Source organism: Primulina eburnea, chromosome 9 (assembly GCF_022965805.1).
Source record: "Primulina eburnea isolate SZY01 chromosome 9, ASM2296580v1, whole genome shotgun sequence".
Lineage (NCBI taxonomy): Eukaryota > Viridiplantae > Streptophyta > Magnoliopsida > Lamiales > Gesneriaceae > Primulina > Primulina eburnea.
Window position 1 is genome coordinate 30,345,298 of NC_133109.1, and position 19,892 is coordinate 30,365,189.

Here is a 19,892-nt window from a genome sequence, read left to right on the forward strand (position 1 = left end):
ACTCGGAGACAAAAGATTTCAGTCACTTGGTAGATCCAAGGTTGGACAAAAACATCCTAGAAACTGAAATGTTCCGGATGGTTGAAGCGGCCTCGGCTTGTGTGCCATTCCGCTACAAGAAGACCTAGAATGAGCCAGATGCAATATGTTAATTCAACTTCTTGAACTTTGTGGATGCCTTTCCAACCCATTCTCTTGGTTTGCAGAGAGTGAGAGCTTTGGATTCAATAAAAATCTGCAGATTTGAGTAACGGGATGAAACGGGGACAAAGTGGCCTTCATGATTCAAGAAATCATTGTTCTGCTCAAATCAGAATGTGCCAAAAGATGATCTTTGGTAGTCTATAAAAAAACGGTAGGAAGACGAACAGCCACCATACAACGTCTAGGAGCTCAGACAATCATCAAAACAATTTTTTTACTTAAATATTTAATTCTTCTTTTTTATCATCTCCATGTTTTTACAATAATTCATCTATATCGGATTCAAACTCAAAATCAATGATATATTCATCTTTTTTATCTATTACAAATTGATTGAAAAATATATGTGGAACAATCTTGAGTGAGTCTCATGTGAGACTGTCTCACGGATCATAATCTGTGAGACGGTCAACCCTACTCATATTCACAATAAAAAGTAATACTCTTAAGTCTTAGCATAAAAAGTAATATTTTTTAATGGGTGACCCAAATAAGAGATTCGTCTCACAAATACTACCTGTGAGACCGTCTCACACAAGTTTTTGCCTTTTCTTTACTATATGTATATTGCTTTTTCATTTTTTTTATAGAAAGATGAGTGAAGTTAAAACAAAACTACATAGCATTAAAAAAATGTTACTCTTTTTGAAAAAGATTACTTTTGATTAAAAAAGTATATTGAATACTATTATGTTAAATATAAATTTAATTTTTTAAAAATTAATTTTGTATTATTAAATAATTTAATAGTTAATATTGCTCAAATGTATAAAATATTTTATTAATAAAGTTTTTGGCTTATTTCCACATTAGTTAAAATAAAATAATATAAAGATATATAGAAATTAATTAACAGTAGTAAAATTTGGTGGACAAAAATAATAATGAGTTGACACATGTGAAAAAGTAATTGACTCAACAGGCATGCATGACTAATCACTCACTCAAGCTCAGCCTAACAAATTTTTGTTCTCACTTCGCCATTATATATGTATGATCAAGGATTCGTTACTCAAAAAACAAGAATGAAGAAGGAACTGGAGGTGGGTGAGTAATATTTACATGCACACACATATATTGATAAATCTTGTTTCCTTTTGACACCGACCATCGATCATAATTTTTGTTAACACTTTTAGCAGTTGAATGGTATTTCAAAATGAGGAGCGAGCTAAGACAAGTAAAGAGCTATATTTTATTTTAATAATGTTAAACTTTTAAAAAAGAACTTTTGAATATATTGAATGATATTATATTAAATATAAATATTAATTATTAAATAATTTAATAGTAAATCTTTTACTATTTATTAAGTTTAAGCACCACATAGAAACTGTCGTGTCTTGGTCTGTTTTCTAATTACCCAAAATTGCCCCTAAACCCACGCACATTCCCTCACTTTCTCTCATTCCACGTCTAAAGAAATTAATTCAATTTCAAAATATCAACCCCATAGGACCACCGGCCCACCAACCACGTTACCGGAAGAAAATGCTTCATTTTCATTTCAATTTCAAAATCTCCATCTCTCACCCTCCTCCACGTTCGAGAGCAAACTGCTTCAAATTTAAAAAACTTCACCCGTCCCATTTTTAAAGAAAGAAAACTGCTTTGATGTCAAAATCTATCTTTTTGAGATATTGGACACTGGAGATTGGACAATGAAGAACAATTTTCCTCTCCAAATCGGTAATTTATATTTCATTTTCTCATTCTCACTTTCTCAATATCTGCACTAATCTTCGCATATTATCTCAATTCTATTTTTGAAATTTCAGTCCAGGTACAAATGGCCCTCTACTCAACTCTGCAGCATCTAAGGTTTAATCTTTTATCTATTGTTCCTTTTATTATATAAATTAGTAATTTTGCATTCTACTTTCCTCTCTAAGATGTAAACTTATCATATTATTGCATAAATTTATGTTTTAATCCTCCAATTTTGCTTTTCATAGTTGCTCATAAAATTGCTCTCGACATGCTCGATGAAATGTGAGAAAGAATATTTAGTAGAAGATGTAAACAAGTATTAGTAAAAACGATGCATTATCCTAGGTATGACATATATCAGAGATTCAGAGTCATTTTCGAAAGTGTTTGTTTTCAATATGATGTATTTAATTATTTGCATTAATATACAGTGTTATTAAGGAAATACATATTTTGATTTAAGAAACTCAAAGATTTTGTGGCGAATTTTATAGTCATTTTGAATGATTTTGTGTTATCTATTTCTTTTTTGTTATAATTTTTTTCCTTATGTTCGCGTTGATCTAATAATTTCTTTAAACTAGCAACTGATGCACATTCTCGAAATTGAGACATTGATAGAATGCATTTCTCCTCGCAAAATATTATTATATATTTATAATTACCTCTTGCTTTACAATATTTCAATATTTTTTTTAACTTTCATAATATAAATTTTGAAATAAATACATTCTTTACCATTTTTTCTACTTTTAGGTACTTCATTTTATTTTTATTACATGCAATTCCCCACTGTCTTTTCGAATTCATGATTTCGTATCATTATTTATATTCTTGGATGTATATCTATTCATCAATTGATTTGGATTTCACACTATATTTAAAGTCACTTGATTTCACAATATATTTAGTACTACATCTTTTTTGAATCTACGATTTTGTATAATTATTTAGCATTAAAATGCAATAACATAAACTTAAAATGTTAGATGACTAAATACAAAAGTCATATTTGCAATGAATAACATTAACTTTACTAAATTTGTAGCCTATCAGGACGCAAATTATTGATTTGGGTTGGAAAATCTTAATCGGGATGAACATAGCAACAATAAGACATTCACTTATATTATCTTACACACTTATATTAAAGTTTATGTATCCAAACAATAAGACATTCACTTATTGTTCAAGTGCATATGTAGCTTACATAAAATATATATATATATATATATATATATATATATATATATATATATATATATATATATATATATGACATTCACTTATATTATCTTACACACGCAACGCGTGTGCATCAGTCGCTAGTATATAATATTGCTCAACTATATAAAATATTTTATTGATAAGTTTTTGGTTTATTTTGACATTAATTAAAATAAAATAATATACAGACATATAAAAATTAATTGATAGTAGTAAAATTTTGAAGAACAAATATAATAATAAGTTGACACATGTGCAAAAGTAATTGGCTCAACAAAAAGAAGTGGAGCAAATTACTGCTGGTCTGAATGACTAATCATTCACTCAGGCTCGGCGTAACAAATTTTTGTTCTCTCTTCGCCATTATATATATAATCAAGGATTCGTTAATCAATAAACAAGAATGAAGAAGGAACTATAGATGAGTGAGTAATTTTTACATGCACATATACAATTTTGATAAATCGTGTTTCTTTTATACACTGATCATCGATCATATTCCTTGTTATCCTTTTAGCAGTTGGATTTTATTTCAAAGTGAGAAGCGAGATAGGACAATAAAGAGCTTGGCACCATCAGTTTGATAACATTCAGCTGCTAAAAAGGTAACAAAGAATATGATCGATGTTATGTGTCTAAAGGAAACAAGATTTATCAATACTAGCGACTGATGCACACGCGTTGCGTGTGTAAGATAATATAAGTGAATGTCATATATATATATATATATATATTTTATGTAAGCTACATATGCACTTGAACAATAAGTGAATGTCTTATTGTTTGGATACATAAACTTTAATATAAGTGTGTAAGATAATATAAGTGAATGTCTTATTGTTGCTATGTTCATCCCGATTAAGATTTTCCAACCCAAATCAATAATTTGCGTCCTGATAGGCTACAAATTTAGTAAAGTTAATGTTATTCATTGCAAATATGACTTTTGTATTTAGTCATCTAACATTTTAAGTTTATGTTATTGCATTTTAATGCTAAATAATTATACAAAATCGTAGATTCAAAAAAGATGTCGTACTAAATATATTGTGAAATCAAATGACTTTAAATATAGTGTGAAATCCAAATCAATTGATGAATAGATATACATCCAAGAATATAAATAATGATACGAAATCATGAATTCGAAAAGACAGTGGGGAATTGCATGTAATAAAAATAAAATGAAGTACCTAAAAGTAGAAAAAATGGTAAAGAATGTATTTATTTCAAAATTTATATTATGAAAGTTAAAAAAAATATTGAAATATTGTAAAGCAAGAGGTAATTATAAATATATAATAATATTTTGCGAGGAGAAATGCATTCTATCAATGTCTCAATTTCGAGAATGTGCATCAGTTGCTAGTTTAAAGAAATTATTAGATCAACGCGAGCATAAGGAAAAAAATTATAACAAAAAAGAAATAGATAACACAAAATCATTCAAAATGACTATAAAATTCGCCACAAAATATTTGAGTTTCTTAAATCAAAATATGTATTTCCTTAATAACACTGTATATTAATGCAAATAATTAAATACATCATATTGAAAACAAACACTTTCGAAAATGACTCTGAATCTCTGATATATGTCATACCTAGGATAATGCATCGTTTTTACTAATACTTGTTTACATCTTCTACTAAATATTCTTTCTCACATTTCATCGAGCATGTCGAGAGCAATTTTATGAGCAACTATGAAAAGCAAAATTGGAGGATTAAAACATAAATTTATGCAATGATATGATAAGTTTACATCTTAGAGAGGAAAGTAGAATGCAAAATTACTAATTTATATAATAAAAGGAACAATAGATAAAAGATTAAACCTTAGATGCTGCAGAGTTGAGTAGAGGGCCATTTGTACCTGGACTGAAATTTCAAAAATAGAATTGAGATAATATGCGAAGATTAGTGCAGATATTGAGAAAGTGAGAATGAGAAAATGAAATATAAATTACCGATTTGGAGAGGAAAATTGTTCTTCATTGTCCAATCTCCAGTATCCAATATCTCAAAAAGATAGATTTTGACATCAAAGCAGTTTTCTTTCTTTAAAAATGGGACGGGTGAAGTTTTTTAAATTTGAAGCAGTTTGCTCTCGAACGTGGAGGAGGGTGAGAGATGGAGATTTTGAAATTGAAATGAAAATGAAGCATTTTCTTCCGGTAACGTGGTTGGTGGGCCGGTGGTCCTATGGGGTTGATATTTTGAAATTGAATTAATTTCTTTAGACGTGGAATGAGAGAAAGTGAGGGAATGTGCGTGGGTTTAGGGGCAATTTTGGGTAATTAGAAAACAGACCAAGACACGACAGTTTCTATGTGGTGCTTAAACTTAATAAATAGTAAAAGATTTGATATATATATATATATATATATATATATATATATATATATATGTGTGTGTGTGTGTGTGTAAAGATTACTCATTCACCTGTATTTCTTTATTCATTCTAGCTTTTTGAGTAATGAATCTTGATTAGATATACATAATAACGAAAAGATAACATAAATTTGTTACGCTGAGCTTGAGTGAATAATCAATCATGCAGTCCAACAATAATCTACTTCACTTCTTTCTGTTGAGCCAATTACTTTTACATATGTATCAACTGATTATTATATTTGTCCTACAAAATTTTACTACTATTAATTAATTTCTCTATGTCCTTAAATTATTTTATTTTAACTAATATCGAAATAAGCCAAAAACTTTATCAATAAAATATTTTATACATTTGAACAATATCATACATTTACTATTAAATTATTAATAATACAAAATTAATATTTAAATTTAATATATTCAATATATTTTTTAGTAAAAAATAGTTCTTTTTAAGAAGTTTAACATTTTAAAAATATAATATAATAATGCTCGGTAACTCTATTTAACTTCACTCAAAGTTAGGACCATCTTAGAACTAGTTCTTAAAAGCGTCTCATTCTTTTTCTTGTTAATCTAAAAAGAAAATATTGATTATGAAATTTATAAATCAATAATAGAAAAAAATCAGAAACATTGCAAAAAGATGAAGACAAGTATATATTCTCATTTAATTGAGAGAATAGATAAATGGCTTAACAATATTATAACCAACCTCTTGCAGGATCTTTTCCACTGACATATTAATTTTACCAATAAGAGTTAAATTATCTTTTGTCATTCGATCAAATTCCATAAGATAACTCAATAATTGTATACATTTTATAAAAATATACGTCATATTACCACACTAATATAGAATTTGATCAAATTGTGTTAAGTGGGAGGAAATCCTGCAGGAGGTTGGTCATAATGTTGATAAGCTATTTATCAATTAAATGAGAATATATACTTGTCTTCGTCTTTCTGCAATGCTTCTAATTTCTGCGCATAATATATTTATAAATTTCATAATCAAAATTTCTTTTTAGAATAGCAAAAAAAAGAATGAGACGATTTTGAGAACTAGTTCTAAGATAGTCCATACTTTCGCGAATTCAAAAATGGTCTTGTGCAGCATCCGTCGCCTTCTATCTTGCAGGTTACATTCTTTTAGCATATATAAAGCTTCCGAGAACATGTTATCTTGTTCTGGGAGTTTTCTTGTATAACTAATTATGTTGGTTATCCTGAAAGTTTGTTATTTGGTCGAATCCAAAGTTCAAGAAGGGGCTAGCTACCGATTCAGAGTCGGATTCTTGATTCTTCAGCTGGTTCTAATGATTGTATTCAATGTCAGTGCTACTATATTGTCCTCGCATATGTGAACTTGAGATTTTGACATGTTCACAAATGTTGGCCTCCATCTAACCTAATGGAAATTATGTTGATGGAGGATAATGATTATGGTATGGCCGACATGGCCTTGACCATTCTTCTTGGTGCGACAAGCTCAATGGTCACAACTCAATTAATTTTGTACCATGTCGCTGCTCTTTGTTGTTTACGAAACGTAGCAGTCTTCAGTACGAAAGAATCCACCTTCCTAGATGATATACCAAGCAACAGAACTTTTATCAGCTTTACGAATAGCCAAGTCCTCCTTTCGAGGACCCAATAGAACCAAGTACATGATGACATCAGTTACGATAAGCACGATAAAAAGTTTGCAAGCTTTACTGAGATGAGAGTCACTCTAGAACGTATGAGAAATGTAATCTGGAATCTCCATGGAAAAGCAACCTGTAATGTCTATGGAGATGAGCAAGTTTAGATTGGTTGAACAAAAATGAAAAAAGCTATTAACGCATCTTCTTTGCATAGAACATTATCTATAGAATTTTGGATTTTCGGTGTTTGTTGCCTTGAGCTTGGGTATTTGTTGTCTTGAGATTTTGTTAAGTTGTCATTACTCATTACCGGATAGGCCTCTTTGCTATAGTTTGTTTATGATCGATGTTACTTCACTTCTTTTCCGTTCATATTTATCTATAAATACATGACAACGCAAAATACATTTACTAAAAGAAAGTATAAATAAAAGAGTAAATTTGTGTTTCTAATTAATCGATGAATATATGTTTTTGCTTAAAGTAATCTTGCCACACACACATATATACAAAGACTACCCATTGACAATTAATTTTATATTTGACATATTCATTTATTCTTTTTAAAGGAATAATTTTTATGTCTTCGGGTTTTGCGAAAAGAATTTCTTGATCATTTGGAATTTTTGGTAAAAAATTTCTTTGGCTTTTGAAAAAATAATGTCATTTATTTGGGTAGTTAATATGCTTAATTTTGTAAGTGGTCTGAAGAAAAATCTCGTTGGGCTCATTACCTTCCCATCCACCCCAAGTTTCCTTTTGTAAATCTATTTTCTTCTTATGGAAACAATTCCACCGTGCGGATCTACTAAGAACCATACTTGGTTTGAATACATAGAGTCCATCTCTGACTACATGGCTTCAAGCCATTTAGATGAATCAGCATCAAACAATGCTTCAAGCCTTGGGACCATTTCGGATCTCCTAGGAGTTTGTGTTTCTTCAACTACTTGTTGGGGTGTTAGTTCAACTATTTCAGAAATGGATGGATCTCGAATCTCTTCGAGTTCTATCATCCCGCATTTTCTATCCAATAGATACTCATTCTTTAAGAATGTGGCATTCCCTGAAACTTACACAGTTGTTTCATTGGGATCATAGAAATAATATCCAACATAATTCATTGGATATCCCACAAAGTAGCAAAATTTGGCTTTACAACCCAATTTATCTCTCGTTGTCTGCTTCACATAAGCAGGGAACCATCATATTCTTAAGAAAGAATATTTGGGTGGCCTCCCTATCCATATCTAATATGGAGCTTTATACACAACCTTTGCTCAACCAATCTAAACTGGTTCATCTCAAGAGACATTACGGGTTGCTTCTCCATTGAGATTCTGGATTGCATCTCTCATACGTTCTAGAGTGACTCTCATATCAGAAAAGCTTGCAAACCTTTCATCGTGCTAGTCGTAGCCGATGTCATCGCGTACTTGGTTCCATTGGGTTCTCGAAAAGAGGACTTGCCTCTTCGTAAAGCTGATAAAAGTTCTGTTACTTGGCATATCATCCAGGAAGATGGATTCATTCATACCGAAGACTGCTACTTTTCGCACACAACAAAGAGCAACGACATGATACAAAATTAAATGAGTTGTGACCATTGAGCTTGTCGCACCAAGAAGAATGACCAAGACCATTTCGGTCATGCCATAATCATTATCCTCCATCAGCATAATGGCTGATGGAGCCCAACATTAGTGAACATGTCCAAATCCCAAGTTCACATATGCGAGGACAATATAGTAACACTGACATTGAATACAATCATTAGAACCAACTGATGAATCAGGAATCCGACTCTGAATCGATAGCTAGCCCCCTCTTAAACTTTGGATTCGACCAAATTACAAACTTTCAGGATAACCAACATAATTGGTCATCCAAGAAAACTCTCAAGACTGAACAAGACAACATGTTCTCGAAGGTTTGATATATGCTAAAAGAATGTAACCTGCAAGATAGAAGGTGACAGATGCTACACAAGACTATTTTTGAATTCGCGAAAGTCTATACCATCTTAGAATTAGTTCCCAAAACCGCCTCATTCTTTTTCTTGCTATTCTAAAAAGAAAATTTTGATTACGAAATTTATAAATCTATAATATCCAGAAATTATAAGCATTGCAAAAAAATGAAGATAAATATATATTCCCATTTAATTGAGAGAATAGATAAATGACTTAAGCAATATTATGACCAACCTCCTGCAGGATTTCCTTCCATTAACATATTAATTCCACACATAAGACGATGGTGTTGATTGTGGCGAGGGTGCTGAAGATTTTGCAGGTGCGGTCCTAGTAGTCATGGTATCCACAGTAGATCTGGATCCTGGAATATAATGTACATCAACTTAGCTTCAAAAAATAAGTATCAAGAACCAGCATGCATAAACATTCTCTTAATGCCATATTCAGAGTAAACATTCCAACTAATATTCACACTGAAAACTCGATCTCCCATTTATGCAAGACCAACTATGATAACGAGGAAAATCCAGGTTCATACACTCCTAAATTTATAATGGCGAACTGGTCAACTGACCAGATCCCATGAAAAAGAATTCCAATAAAACAAAATTCCCAGATTTTCATGTTCATGCTCGTATGATCTTCACCAGCTGCCCATCTAGACCACAAAATGATCTGGGCCAGATAAAACTCGTTTGTTTCGTTGGACAAACACCGAACTAAGCAACTCAAATCATCATTCTTCTGTACATGGGAAAAAAAGGAAAATAATTAAAATAATTAAACTGTATAGATGTAGCCAAGATAAATCTTCAACCTTAAAGAGGGAGTAAGAGAAATTAAATCTCGATGTGATTCTTTCTACAAATCAAGACCTAATTTTGACAACCAAAAACCTTCACCAAGAAACAAATTAACGAAAAGCAAAAGAATATCCATCCATATCAAAATCGATTAAAAAAATGAAGACGTGTCGCTTTCAAATAGAGGGAGGCGTGCCGAAAGTGTCCTTATCTCTAAGACATCTGACTACCAAAAACAGATACAGTCAAAGTACTTGCAGAAAACCGTACCCTATTTCCATCTAAAGAGAAGAAAATATATGAACCGTAAAAGTATCAATTGCAGTTTCCACCGAGGAGATTCGTAAAAAATTAAAAAAAAAAAAAGACAAATGGAAACATTTGCTTATTACTTGCTAGTACTCTACCTAGTTATGCATTATCAAAATGCTTTTCAAGATTTCTGATTCATTAGCATTCCTTAGTAAAAAGGATTCTCTACACGCCCAATTTACAGAATAATTTGAAGAATAGGATAAAAGTTTGACAATTGATGCTCACCTTGGAGAAATCCAGGCAAAAGAAACATGGCATAAAGAGCAAGAGAAAGGAGTCTCGTGATCCATCGGTAGCCTACCCTGAAAACAGATATTATTAGTGAACATTCATAATAAAAATCTCTCCTTGCAACAATCCAACCTTTATTATTATTTTCTCTGAATATACAAGAACTCTTTATTCGAACTACGTTGCATCTAAAACCCAATAAGCTCAGAACTTGCACAGAATCATTGTCCAGAAATAGAACAGTGATTTTGGGAATAGCATATACCCAAGATAGCGAAGGAGCTTGAAGCTGAGCCTGGTAATCAAATAAGTCTCCGCCGCAGCGTGGCCGACCTCACGGCCAAACGACCTCTGGCGAGCAAGCAACGACGACGTTCTCCTCCCACCTCTCCTCCACTGCTGGTCCGGTGAACCACTCGGAACACTAGAGACCCTGAACAGAGGATCCGATGGCGGGTCTTGCTCTACCAGTTCTTTTGAAGAAACATAAGGCGGCAGAGACGCCGTCGCCTCCATACCCGCCGATCCGACAGATTCTAATTATTCCGATGGAGATGATTTTGTACTCTTCGGAAAAATGGGTTCTCACGGGGATTTGCGAAAGAATCCTATCTTTCGGAAAGCTTACACCAACTGTGGGATCTCGCATTGGGTAGCGAGGTTCAAAATATTTATAGAAGATGGACACAACTGTAAAGAAAGGGAGGTTTTTTACAAAGTAATTCAAAGTGTCGTCGTCTCAGAATTTTCGATTTAATATATGTTCCACCTTTCCATCATCGGCCCTAAAACATTAACCAGTCATAGTAGATAGACCAAAAATTGAATTAAATATACATTTATGCCCTTGAAGTGATTTTTTTCAAATATATATTTACTTCTTTTTTATATAATATAATATTATAAATATGAGTTTGGCTTATGATTAATGGAATCTTTCTTGTCATAAAAAATTAATAAAGTTGCTTTTGGTCATTTTTTTAAAAAAATGAAAAGTGGTACCTATTATTTTAATTTGTTCATTAAGTGTTTATTATTTATAGATCAATTTGCTTTTTGAATGCTTAAAATTAAAATTTTACAAACCAAAAAATTCAAAACTTTGGGTTTTTTAATAAAATATTACAAAATTTAAATACCTAACAAACCCTTAATCATTAATCGGATTTCCCAAAATTTGGGTTCCCTTTCTTTGTGGGCCGGTTTAGCAAAAAAGAATTATTTTAATGAAAATTGAACTCGGATCAAATATTTTTTTAAAAAAAATAAATGAATTGTTACTAAAAAAATAACATATATATAATTTTTTAAAATTATATATATAGGATCCAAACAATTTTATATAATGTAGTTTGGCTCATAGTGGTGTACGACATTCAACTCCAGTGTAAAGCTGTCAAAATAGGAGCATCAAATCTCTGAGACTGAATTCATCAAATCTCATTTCTATTGACATTCATGAATAGAGATATTTCATGAAGATTATTTCTTACCACTTTCTTGAATCTCTCACAAGACAATACACCTTAAAAATGCATGAATGTGATGATGATCAATCAAGAGAATAATGATCTAAATCCTTTAAAAAAATTGATGTGATTGATATATTCAAAGCTTATCAGCATAAACGTATCTATGTTGAAGCAAAATTGGGCTCTTGCTCACTACAAATTTCCAAATCCAACTTAGTATATTTATGTGTTTAACTTAATTTAAATACATAAATTATTCATGATGAATTAAAATGTTATTAAAAAATATCAGACACAAACAAGATAATGTAATTTTGTTTATAACAGTCAGAGTGGTTTGCACATCGCAAAGAATCCAGCCTTTCATTACAGTATTAAACACATTGGAATACAATTTCACTTTTTACCAAGAATAATAGATGAATGAAGTATGGTTATGCAGAAGATCCATACAAAAGATAACATAGCTGATGTTCTGACCAAAACTATAGACACTGATAAGTTTGAATGGTGTAGATCCTCAAATGGCCTAACAGAAACGTCAGAAACATAGAATGATAAGATTGAAAAGATACATGAAGATGTGTTTGATTCTCAATCAAATCTCCAAGTGGACATATTTAATTGGTAGGTGGTAGCGGGTGAAATCAAACGGAAGTTGGACAAAATTGTGCAGTTGACAAGTTGCAGATGAATTTGTGAAATCAGACGGAAATTTCTCATGCAATCTAATGTTCAACCATGGAGCTTAGCTATAAATACATGCACAAATCAGAACATTTGAATAATTTCATTCTCAATTCTATATTCTTTCATTTTATAGCTTTTGAATGTATAAATTATATAGTATTTGTCATGTATTTGTTTTTATGCATTAAAAGTGTTTTCTATTTGGAAACATGGTGAAATGTTATAACACACAAAATATTATTGTAAAAATCTTTTTATCATGCTCGTGATTTTTAATCCGATAATTTTTAAGGGTTTTCACGTAAATTTCGGTGTCCAATTTTATTCTTTATTTTCATATTTATATATCAAGATGATGCACATGAAAACCAACAATATTGACTATCAAATGTCATCCAATAAATCGTTCTGATTGGATCATAGCGATTTCTGGAATCATGAATCCCATTTTGTCTCAGTATCATCCCATTGCTCAAATATGCAGATTCGTCCATCAAATCTAAAGCTCTCACCATCATCAAAACCAAGAAGATTTCAGTTGGTAGGAAGTTTTTATCCAACCTTTGATCTACGAAGTCATTGAAATCTTCTGTCTGAGTGCTCGAACGAGTGGAGGACTAGTAAGATGTCTTAATGACAAGCAAAGTTCAATATGATCCAAAATTTCATATATTTTTACAATGGATGAAACGATATTATAAAAAAATATAAAATTCCGAAGAGTCGGTTTCATTTAAAACCATTTTATCAAAAAGATAATGAACAAGGAGGGTGGTGGACCTTGCCCATTCAACCAAGCTTTCATCTCCGAAAGATTGAGTTGCATCTACAAGCTTACGATCAGTGACGAGCTCCAGAACCAGAAGCACTCCAAAATGCAAGAATAATTGGACATATGAAAGCACAAGTAGAAATATTTCAATCTCTAAATCATACTCGAAATGAAGCATCTGGTGACCTACCCAAAAATTCCCATGGCATATTATTTTTCAAAAAAGTATCCTACCACACATTGTATATTCTAAAACCATATTTCAAAAGATTATACAGTTAGGCATAGTTTGGTGTGTTTGATAACTAAGTGATTAATAATTTATCACTCTTCAACATATGTTTGGTTCACTTTTTAAAAGCCCACAAAAATTAAATGGGCCCGTGATATTGGTGGTCCATCATGGAGAAGACATCCCACCAAATGTTAGTGATATCTCCATGATAAAAGAATAAATAATATGAAATGACATTATTAGCCCCCAAATTTTCCATCGGCAACAACCCATAATTTGGCTTTCTTGTTTGGTATCTCTTTGTTTAAATATTTTAAATCATTTCAGTTAATTTTAAATGTTTATTAAATACATACATATATACAAATATATAGATACATATATATACACACAAAAAATACACACACACACACACATATACTTCACTTTGGTTTTATTTTTTTAAATATGCGATGGTTTTAATTTGGCTTTCTTGTTTGGTTTCTCTTTGTTTAAATATTTTAAATCATTTCCGCTAATTTTAAATATTTATTAAATACATACATATATACAAATATACAGATACATATATATATACACACACGCATATACATGTTTGTGTGTGTATTATATATTATATAGCATAATTTAAGAATTGAGACATGCAATTACAAGATCTTGATAAGAATGAAATATAAGTTTTTATAGTAAGGTTAATTTTGTCATTACAATACAATATATAAATTTAATCACTCATGTTAAAATCATACCAAACATTCAACATATTATCTTATCATTATATTTATCTTTGATTTATCCTTATACTATATATCCCTTAGTTATCCTATACTATGTACCAAACTATGCCTTAGAGAAGAATGAGGCTTGAAGATTGTTTTTCATTTTTTTCCCCTTCAATTATCTCTAAGTAAAACAAGATTATATAATAAAATTACGGAGAATTTTGCAACGGGAAAAAAGGAAGCAATCTTTAAGTTTCATTCTTCCCGAACTACGTAATATTTTGAAATCTCTGGTTTTAGAATATACAATGTGAGGTAGCGATAGGATTGATTGGGAGATAATCGTTGACTACAATAGCTCGTTTTTTGAAATATTGAACATCAATGAATTAAATCGCGTTTGGTTTTTAAACCAAGCGGAATACACTTAAAATAATCATTCGTAGAAATCGAATAAACATTTTGGTAAGACATTTAATAACCAAAATTTGTAATATTTTATTAAAAAAACCCGAAATTTTTGGTTTGTAAAATTTTAATTTTAAGCATTCAAAAGCAAATTGATCTATGACACTAAAGTCGTGAATCACACACCAGCGATTTTAAGTCAAACCGGAGATTGTTAGAGCAAAACAGGATAGCAATTCTGGAACTGGTACCAAGGAACGCCGATGAATCTAGTACAAATGTGACCACGTTTTAGTGAAAGAGTGAGGCTTAAATTCCGAATTCAGATTGAGGGTTTCTCTCTTCTATAATAGGCACGAAGAAATTTCTTGGGCGGAGAGAAAATCATGGGTGGCGGAGAAGGAGAAGATCCGCAGAAGTTGAAGCGGATTGGGGCCGCCGCTTACGATTATGAGAACGATACGCGGTGGGCGGATTACTGGTCAAACGTTCTTCTTCCTCCTCACATGTCTTCCAGATCTGATGTCGTTGATCACTTCAAGCGCAAGTTCTACCAGCGGTACATTGTATGCCTTCTTTCTTCATATTTTTTATTTCATCGATTTTGATATGGATGGATATTCTTTTGCTTTTCGTTAATTTGTTTCTTGGTGAAGGTTTTTGGTTGTCAAAATTAGGTCTTGATTTGTAGAAAGAATCGCATCGAGGTTTAATTTCCTTTACTCCCTCTTCAAGGTTGAAGATTTATCTTGGCTACATCTATACAGTTTAATTATTTTCCTTTTTTCCCATGTATAGAAGAATGATGATTTGAGTTGCTTAGTTGGGTGTTTGTCAAACGAAACAAACGAATTTTATCTGGGCCCGATCATTTTTGTGGTCTAGATGGCAGCTGGTGAAGAAATTTTATGTGCTTGACGCGAGCATGAACATGAAAATCTGGGACTTTTGTTTTATTGGAATTCTTTTTCATGGGATCTGGTCAGTTCGCCGTTATAAATTTAGGAGTGTATGAACCTGGATTTTCCTCGTTATCATAGTTGGTCTTGCATAAATGAGAGATTAAGTTTTCAGTGTGAATATTAGTTGGAATGTTTATTCTGAATATGGCATTAAGAGAATGTTTATGCATGCTGGTTCTTGATACTTATTTTTTGGAGCTAAGTTGATGTATATTACATCCCAGGATCCAGATCTACTTGTGGAGCCCATGACTACTAGTACCGCACCTGCAAAATCTTCAGCAGCCTCGCCACAATCAACACCATCGTCTGCTTCTGGAAGTAATCCTCGTCAACGAAGTTCAGGTCTGAAATAGTTTTATTAATGAGACGTGGTGATGATTTGCCAACATATCTTATTCATTCTTTACTTCGATGTTAGGTGATTTTTTTACTTGAACTTGCCATGTAGGGTCTGCGAGTAGAACATCAGGGACACCTGCAACTCCACCTCCTAACACTACATCATTGCGTTGGGATAGTCAGACTATCCAATTTTCTGTCAATGCTTGGGTATGTTGAATTCATTTGAAATTATTTCATTGTTTAACTGCTTTTCGGTAGGTGCAAGAATGACAACTTTTATGGCCAGATTGGAGCTGGCATCATGTCTTGCTTTATTGGTCTATATTTGATTCACTGTCTGCTTTAAATGTTCTTAATGTGTTCACGGCTTTTATTATATTGTGCAATTTCTTGTCTAGTATAACTTCCAAACATTTTGGGCCCTCGTCTTGGAAGGATGGGTCCATTTTATCTGATTTTGATCAAGATTTGCAAAATCAAGTTTACCCATAGTTGTCAAAGGCGAGCGCCTCTCGCCTTGAGGCGAGAGGCGCCACCAGGCGCGGGCGTTGCTACTTGGGCAATCCCAGGCACAACAATTTACAAAGGCGAGCTCAGGCGCGCGCCTGGGCTCGCCTTGGAAGGGCTCTCGGGCGCGCCTTAGGCGCGCCTGAGATTGTGTTTTTTTTTAAATTCAGTAACAGAGAAGTTGCATTTCTCTGTTTTTTTTAATATTAACTTAAAATGTAAAAGGCCCAACCCAACCCCAAACCCTAGCAGCCCAGTTAACAAATTAAATAACAGAAAATGCAACTTCTCAGTTTTTTTTTAATATTAACTTAAAATCTAAAAGGCCCAACACAACCCCAAACCCTAGCAGCCCAGTTAACAAATTAAATGACAGAAGGCGACGAGCTGTGCAGACTGCAACAGAATTACATAAGCCAACAACGTGACAGCGTGCTACTTATTATTATGAACTTAATAATTATTTGTTGTTTTGTGTGACATTGTGACTTAATTATTTCATATTTTAATATTAATATATTATTCTAAGATAAATGTATTTTTTAAAAAAATTAAAAATGTGCGCCTTGCTTCGGTAAGGCTCGCGCCTTGCGCCTCAGGCTCCAGAGCCCTTGTGAGCCTCGGTGCGCCTTGCGCCCTTGACAACTATGAGTTTACCTAGATCTGTAAAATTATTTTACAATAGCACCTCTTGGCATGTTATGGGTGCATATATACATAATACAATTTTTTAGTGTTAAATAATTTTTTGTTATTTTTAAATTCATGCCTTTTATAATATTTTTTTACGTTAGGAGTTGTATGATAATTGAATTTAAAGATTTAAAAGTCTGGATTAAGATAAATAAATATTTAAGTAATTTTAATTTTTTTTGGGAAAGTGGATGAGATGATAGTTATAACTGAAACTCACTAAATTAGATTTTCTGATATTTTTTATTAAATAAAACGGGGTATTTTTGTAATTTAGAGGGTATTTTTGGCATAATAAAAATTACATCATGACACTAAAGTTAGTTTCTGGAAATCTCTCAACGGCTTAAACTTTAATAATGTTTCCCAGGGTTTTTTCTATCTTCATTAAATATTCTATTTTTGGATAATTGAAATTTTTTCCCCTTAATCTGCAGTCATTTCTCGTGGGAGTTCTTTCAGTGTTTCCATTTGCGCCAAATAATCTATCAAATCGGGCATATCGGCTTTCGTTCTTGGGAACTGCTTGTTCTTCTCTGTATTCTCTATATTCATTGTATGGGGTAATGCCACTTAGTTCTTTCTTTGTCTCGGTGCATGAATTGTGTTCTATTTATTGGTTTACTGCCTATGGTAACTGATTGTCGCTTGCAGAAACCAAGAGCATGGAACTTGCAGGCTTTGCAGGTGTGGTTTCAGTCCGTGGTGGCTACCAAAGATTTTCTCTATGCCATTTACTGTATTAACTTTGTTTCCTCAAATGTTTGCCTCAAATGTAAGTATTACTTGTGCACTTACTAATTTCTCAGTCATGTTTCTGAATGCGCGATATTCTGAAAGTACCAAGTTCCATGTTGGCAGTTGCTTTAATTCCCATTCTGTGCCGGGCACTTGAGCATGTTACAAAGTTCTTGAGGCATAACTTTAGCCATTCCACCTTGTACAGGTGAGAAAGTCGGTTTTTGGCTGCGCAGAATATTTCCAAATTCTTATATCGCACTCACTGTCCTTTGGTATTGCTTATTGTCACAACCCTTGATTGAGGATGACATCAAGTGGACTATGTCTAAGCTACAGTCCTTCAAATGTCTAGTATATAGTATTATAGTTGCATCTCTGTTGGGACACTATCAGAAATTTATATACCAAAAAATTGGCTAATTTCCTGGGAATATGGGTTATCTATTGAGTTTTTTTTGGAATTTTATGTATTCATTCATCCTGCTTTGATATATAGAAGGATCGTACGGCAAAAGTTGTTTAACCTATAGATTCTTGAACGATATTTATCGAGAAAAGGGAATCTAAGGTGATTATTAGATTGAAATAATCATATCCACTATATGTTTACCGAATATCTACTTTTATCATTGATGAAGCTCTAGCTTCAGAGCGTGTGTTTAAAGGCTCAGTTTTCCTTTTTCCTAGATTTGTATTAAATTTCCTTTAATAATCATTAAACGGTCATAAATGAAAGCCTAATTTGTGTTTAATTTTGTTCCTCCTATTTGAAACATTCTTGATGATCCTCCACAGGAGGTACTTGGAAAAGGCTTGTGTTTGGGTTGAATCAAACACGACCACACTTGGGGTTTTGTCATCACAAGCTGAGATAGGAATTGGGTTCCTTCTGATAATTTCTCTCTTCTCGTCAGTATCCTCTACATTTCCTTTATTAACAAAATCTGATTCAACTCATTATTTTATAACCGTGTTTGAATTATTCACCAAATTGATGTTTTGTGCCTTGAATTAATAAACAGGTGGCAGCGGAATATCATACAGGCATTCATGCACTGGCAGGTATTTGTTGCTTTTGAACTGAAACTTGAAATTGTTGTTTCCGTGTATCTAATTCTTGTTAAATATTGGCGAGTTTCTGTTAAACATTCCATTATTGTTGTCCACTATCCTGTCGGTATGAACTCGTGCAATTATTTCGAAATTACCGTCACTTGGTCCTCTTTATTATTGCCGTCACTTGGCCTTGACTCGGTACTTATCTCAGAGAATCCCGTGCCCAAAATCCTACCAATACTGTGTATACCTTGAATTCTATGATATTTATGGATATTCCTTTGTCAAACGTTTGATGGACAAAAGATCTCCAACTTATTGAAGTTGATTCCATTCTTGAATTGTCTTCGTGGCAGCTTTTGAAGCTGATGTATCATTCTCCTGTTACTGCTGGATACCATCAAAATACATGGGCCATGATTGGGCGTTCTGTGAATCCATCAATACAGCAGTACGCTCCATTCTTGAACACTCCAATATCTGCCATTCAGAGATGGTGGTTTCGGTAAAAAGTTGGGTCTGAGGAAGAAAAGAGATAGAAACAAGAGAAAAGATTGATCACTGCAGCATACTTACTCTTTTAGGCCACTAGAGGCGTAATCTTGATTCTAGAAAAAGAATTGTGCAAGGTATCTCAGAGTCATAGTTTAAACACAATTAACTGATTGCACTGTATGATACGGTTGGTGGATTCAAATATAACTGTAACCTCACAATACGGTTGTCGATATCGATGACTAATAATCGATCTGATAGTAAAGTCTAAGTTTGCTGATG

General features: G+C 32.5%; 2 protein-coding genes and 2 long non-coding RNA genes across 9 annotated transcripts; 2 read left to right on the forward strand and 2 right to left on the reverse strand.

The window, feature by feature from the left end:
* The first annotated feature begins 1,608 nt into the window (after positions 1 to 1,608).
* Positions 1,609 to 2,418, forward strand: LOC140840527 (uncharacterized). Its single transcript, XR_012120014.1, has 3 exons — positions 1,609 to 1,893; positions 1,983 to 2,025; positions 2,160 to 2,418. It is a non-coding gene; the product is annotated as an uncharacterized lncRNA (long non-coding RNA).
* Positions 2,419 to 4,586: 2,168 nt separating this feature from the next.
* On the reverse strand, positions 4,587 to 5,396 carry LOC140840528 (uncharacterized). The gene is made up of 3 exons (XR_012120015.1): positions 5,112 to 5,396; positions 4,980 to 5,022; positions 4,587 to 4,845 (listed from the first exon to the last, which is right to left on the reverse strand). It is a non-coding gene; the product is annotated as an uncharacterized lncRNA (long non-coding RNA).
* A 641-nt stretch (positions 5,397 to 6,037) lies between these two features.
* Positions 6,038 to 11,264, reverse strand: LOC140841589 (probable isoprenylcysteine alpha-carbonyl methylesterase ICME). Of its 5 annotated transcripts, none has more exons than XR_012120232.1 (4): positions 10,778 to 11,264; positions 10,507 to 10,578; positions 9,395 to 9,524; positions 6,038 to 6,253 (listed from the first exon to the last, which is right to left on the reverse strand). XR_012120232.1 is itself a non-coding variant. In XM_073209119.1 (4 exons), exons 1-3 carry the CDS (start codon positions 11,026 to 11,028, stop codon positions 9,424 to 9,426), a joined length of 429 nt encoding a protein of 142 aa, XP_073065220.1. In that variant the 5' UTR covers positions 11,029 to 11,264; the 3' UTR covers positions 6,040 to 6,253; positions 9,395 to 9,423. The 5 variants fall into 5 exon arrangements, 3 of the variants coding, with proteins under 3 accessions (XP_073065220.1, XP_073065221.1, XP_073065219.1); XM_073209119.1 differs by having other exon boundaries at positions 6,040 to 6,253; positions 10,507 to 10,583; XR_012120233.1 differs by lacking the exon at positions 6,038 to 6,253 and adding an exon at positions 9,738 to 9,907 and having other exon boundaries at positions 6,269 to 9,524; positions 10,507 to 10,583.
* A 3,716-nt stretch (positions 11,265 to 14,980) lies between these two features.
* LOC140841591 (uncharacterized) lies at positions 14,981 to 19,843 on the forward strand. Of its 2 annotated transcripts, none has more exons than XM_073209121.1 (9): positions 14,981 to 15,377; positions 15,998 to 16,118; positions 16,225 to 16,325; positions 17,756 to 17,881; positions 17,973 to 18,093; positions 18,180 to 18,264; positions 18,855 to 18,968; positions 19,082 to 19,121; positions 19,472 to 19,843. In XM_073209121.1, the coding sequence occupies exons 1-9, from the start codon at positions 15,198 to 15,200 to the stop codon at positions 19,622 to 19,624; spliced, it is 1,041 nt and encodes a 346-aa protein (XP_073065222.1). In that variant the 5' UTR covers positions 14,981 to 15,197; the 3' UTR covers positions 19,625 to 19,843. The 2 variants fall into 2 exon arrangements, with proteins under 2 accessions (XP_073065222.1, XP_073065224.1); XM_073209123.1 differs by having other exon boundaries at positions 15,235 to 15,370.
* The last annotated feature ends 49 nt before the right edge of the window (positions 19,844 to 19,892 follow it).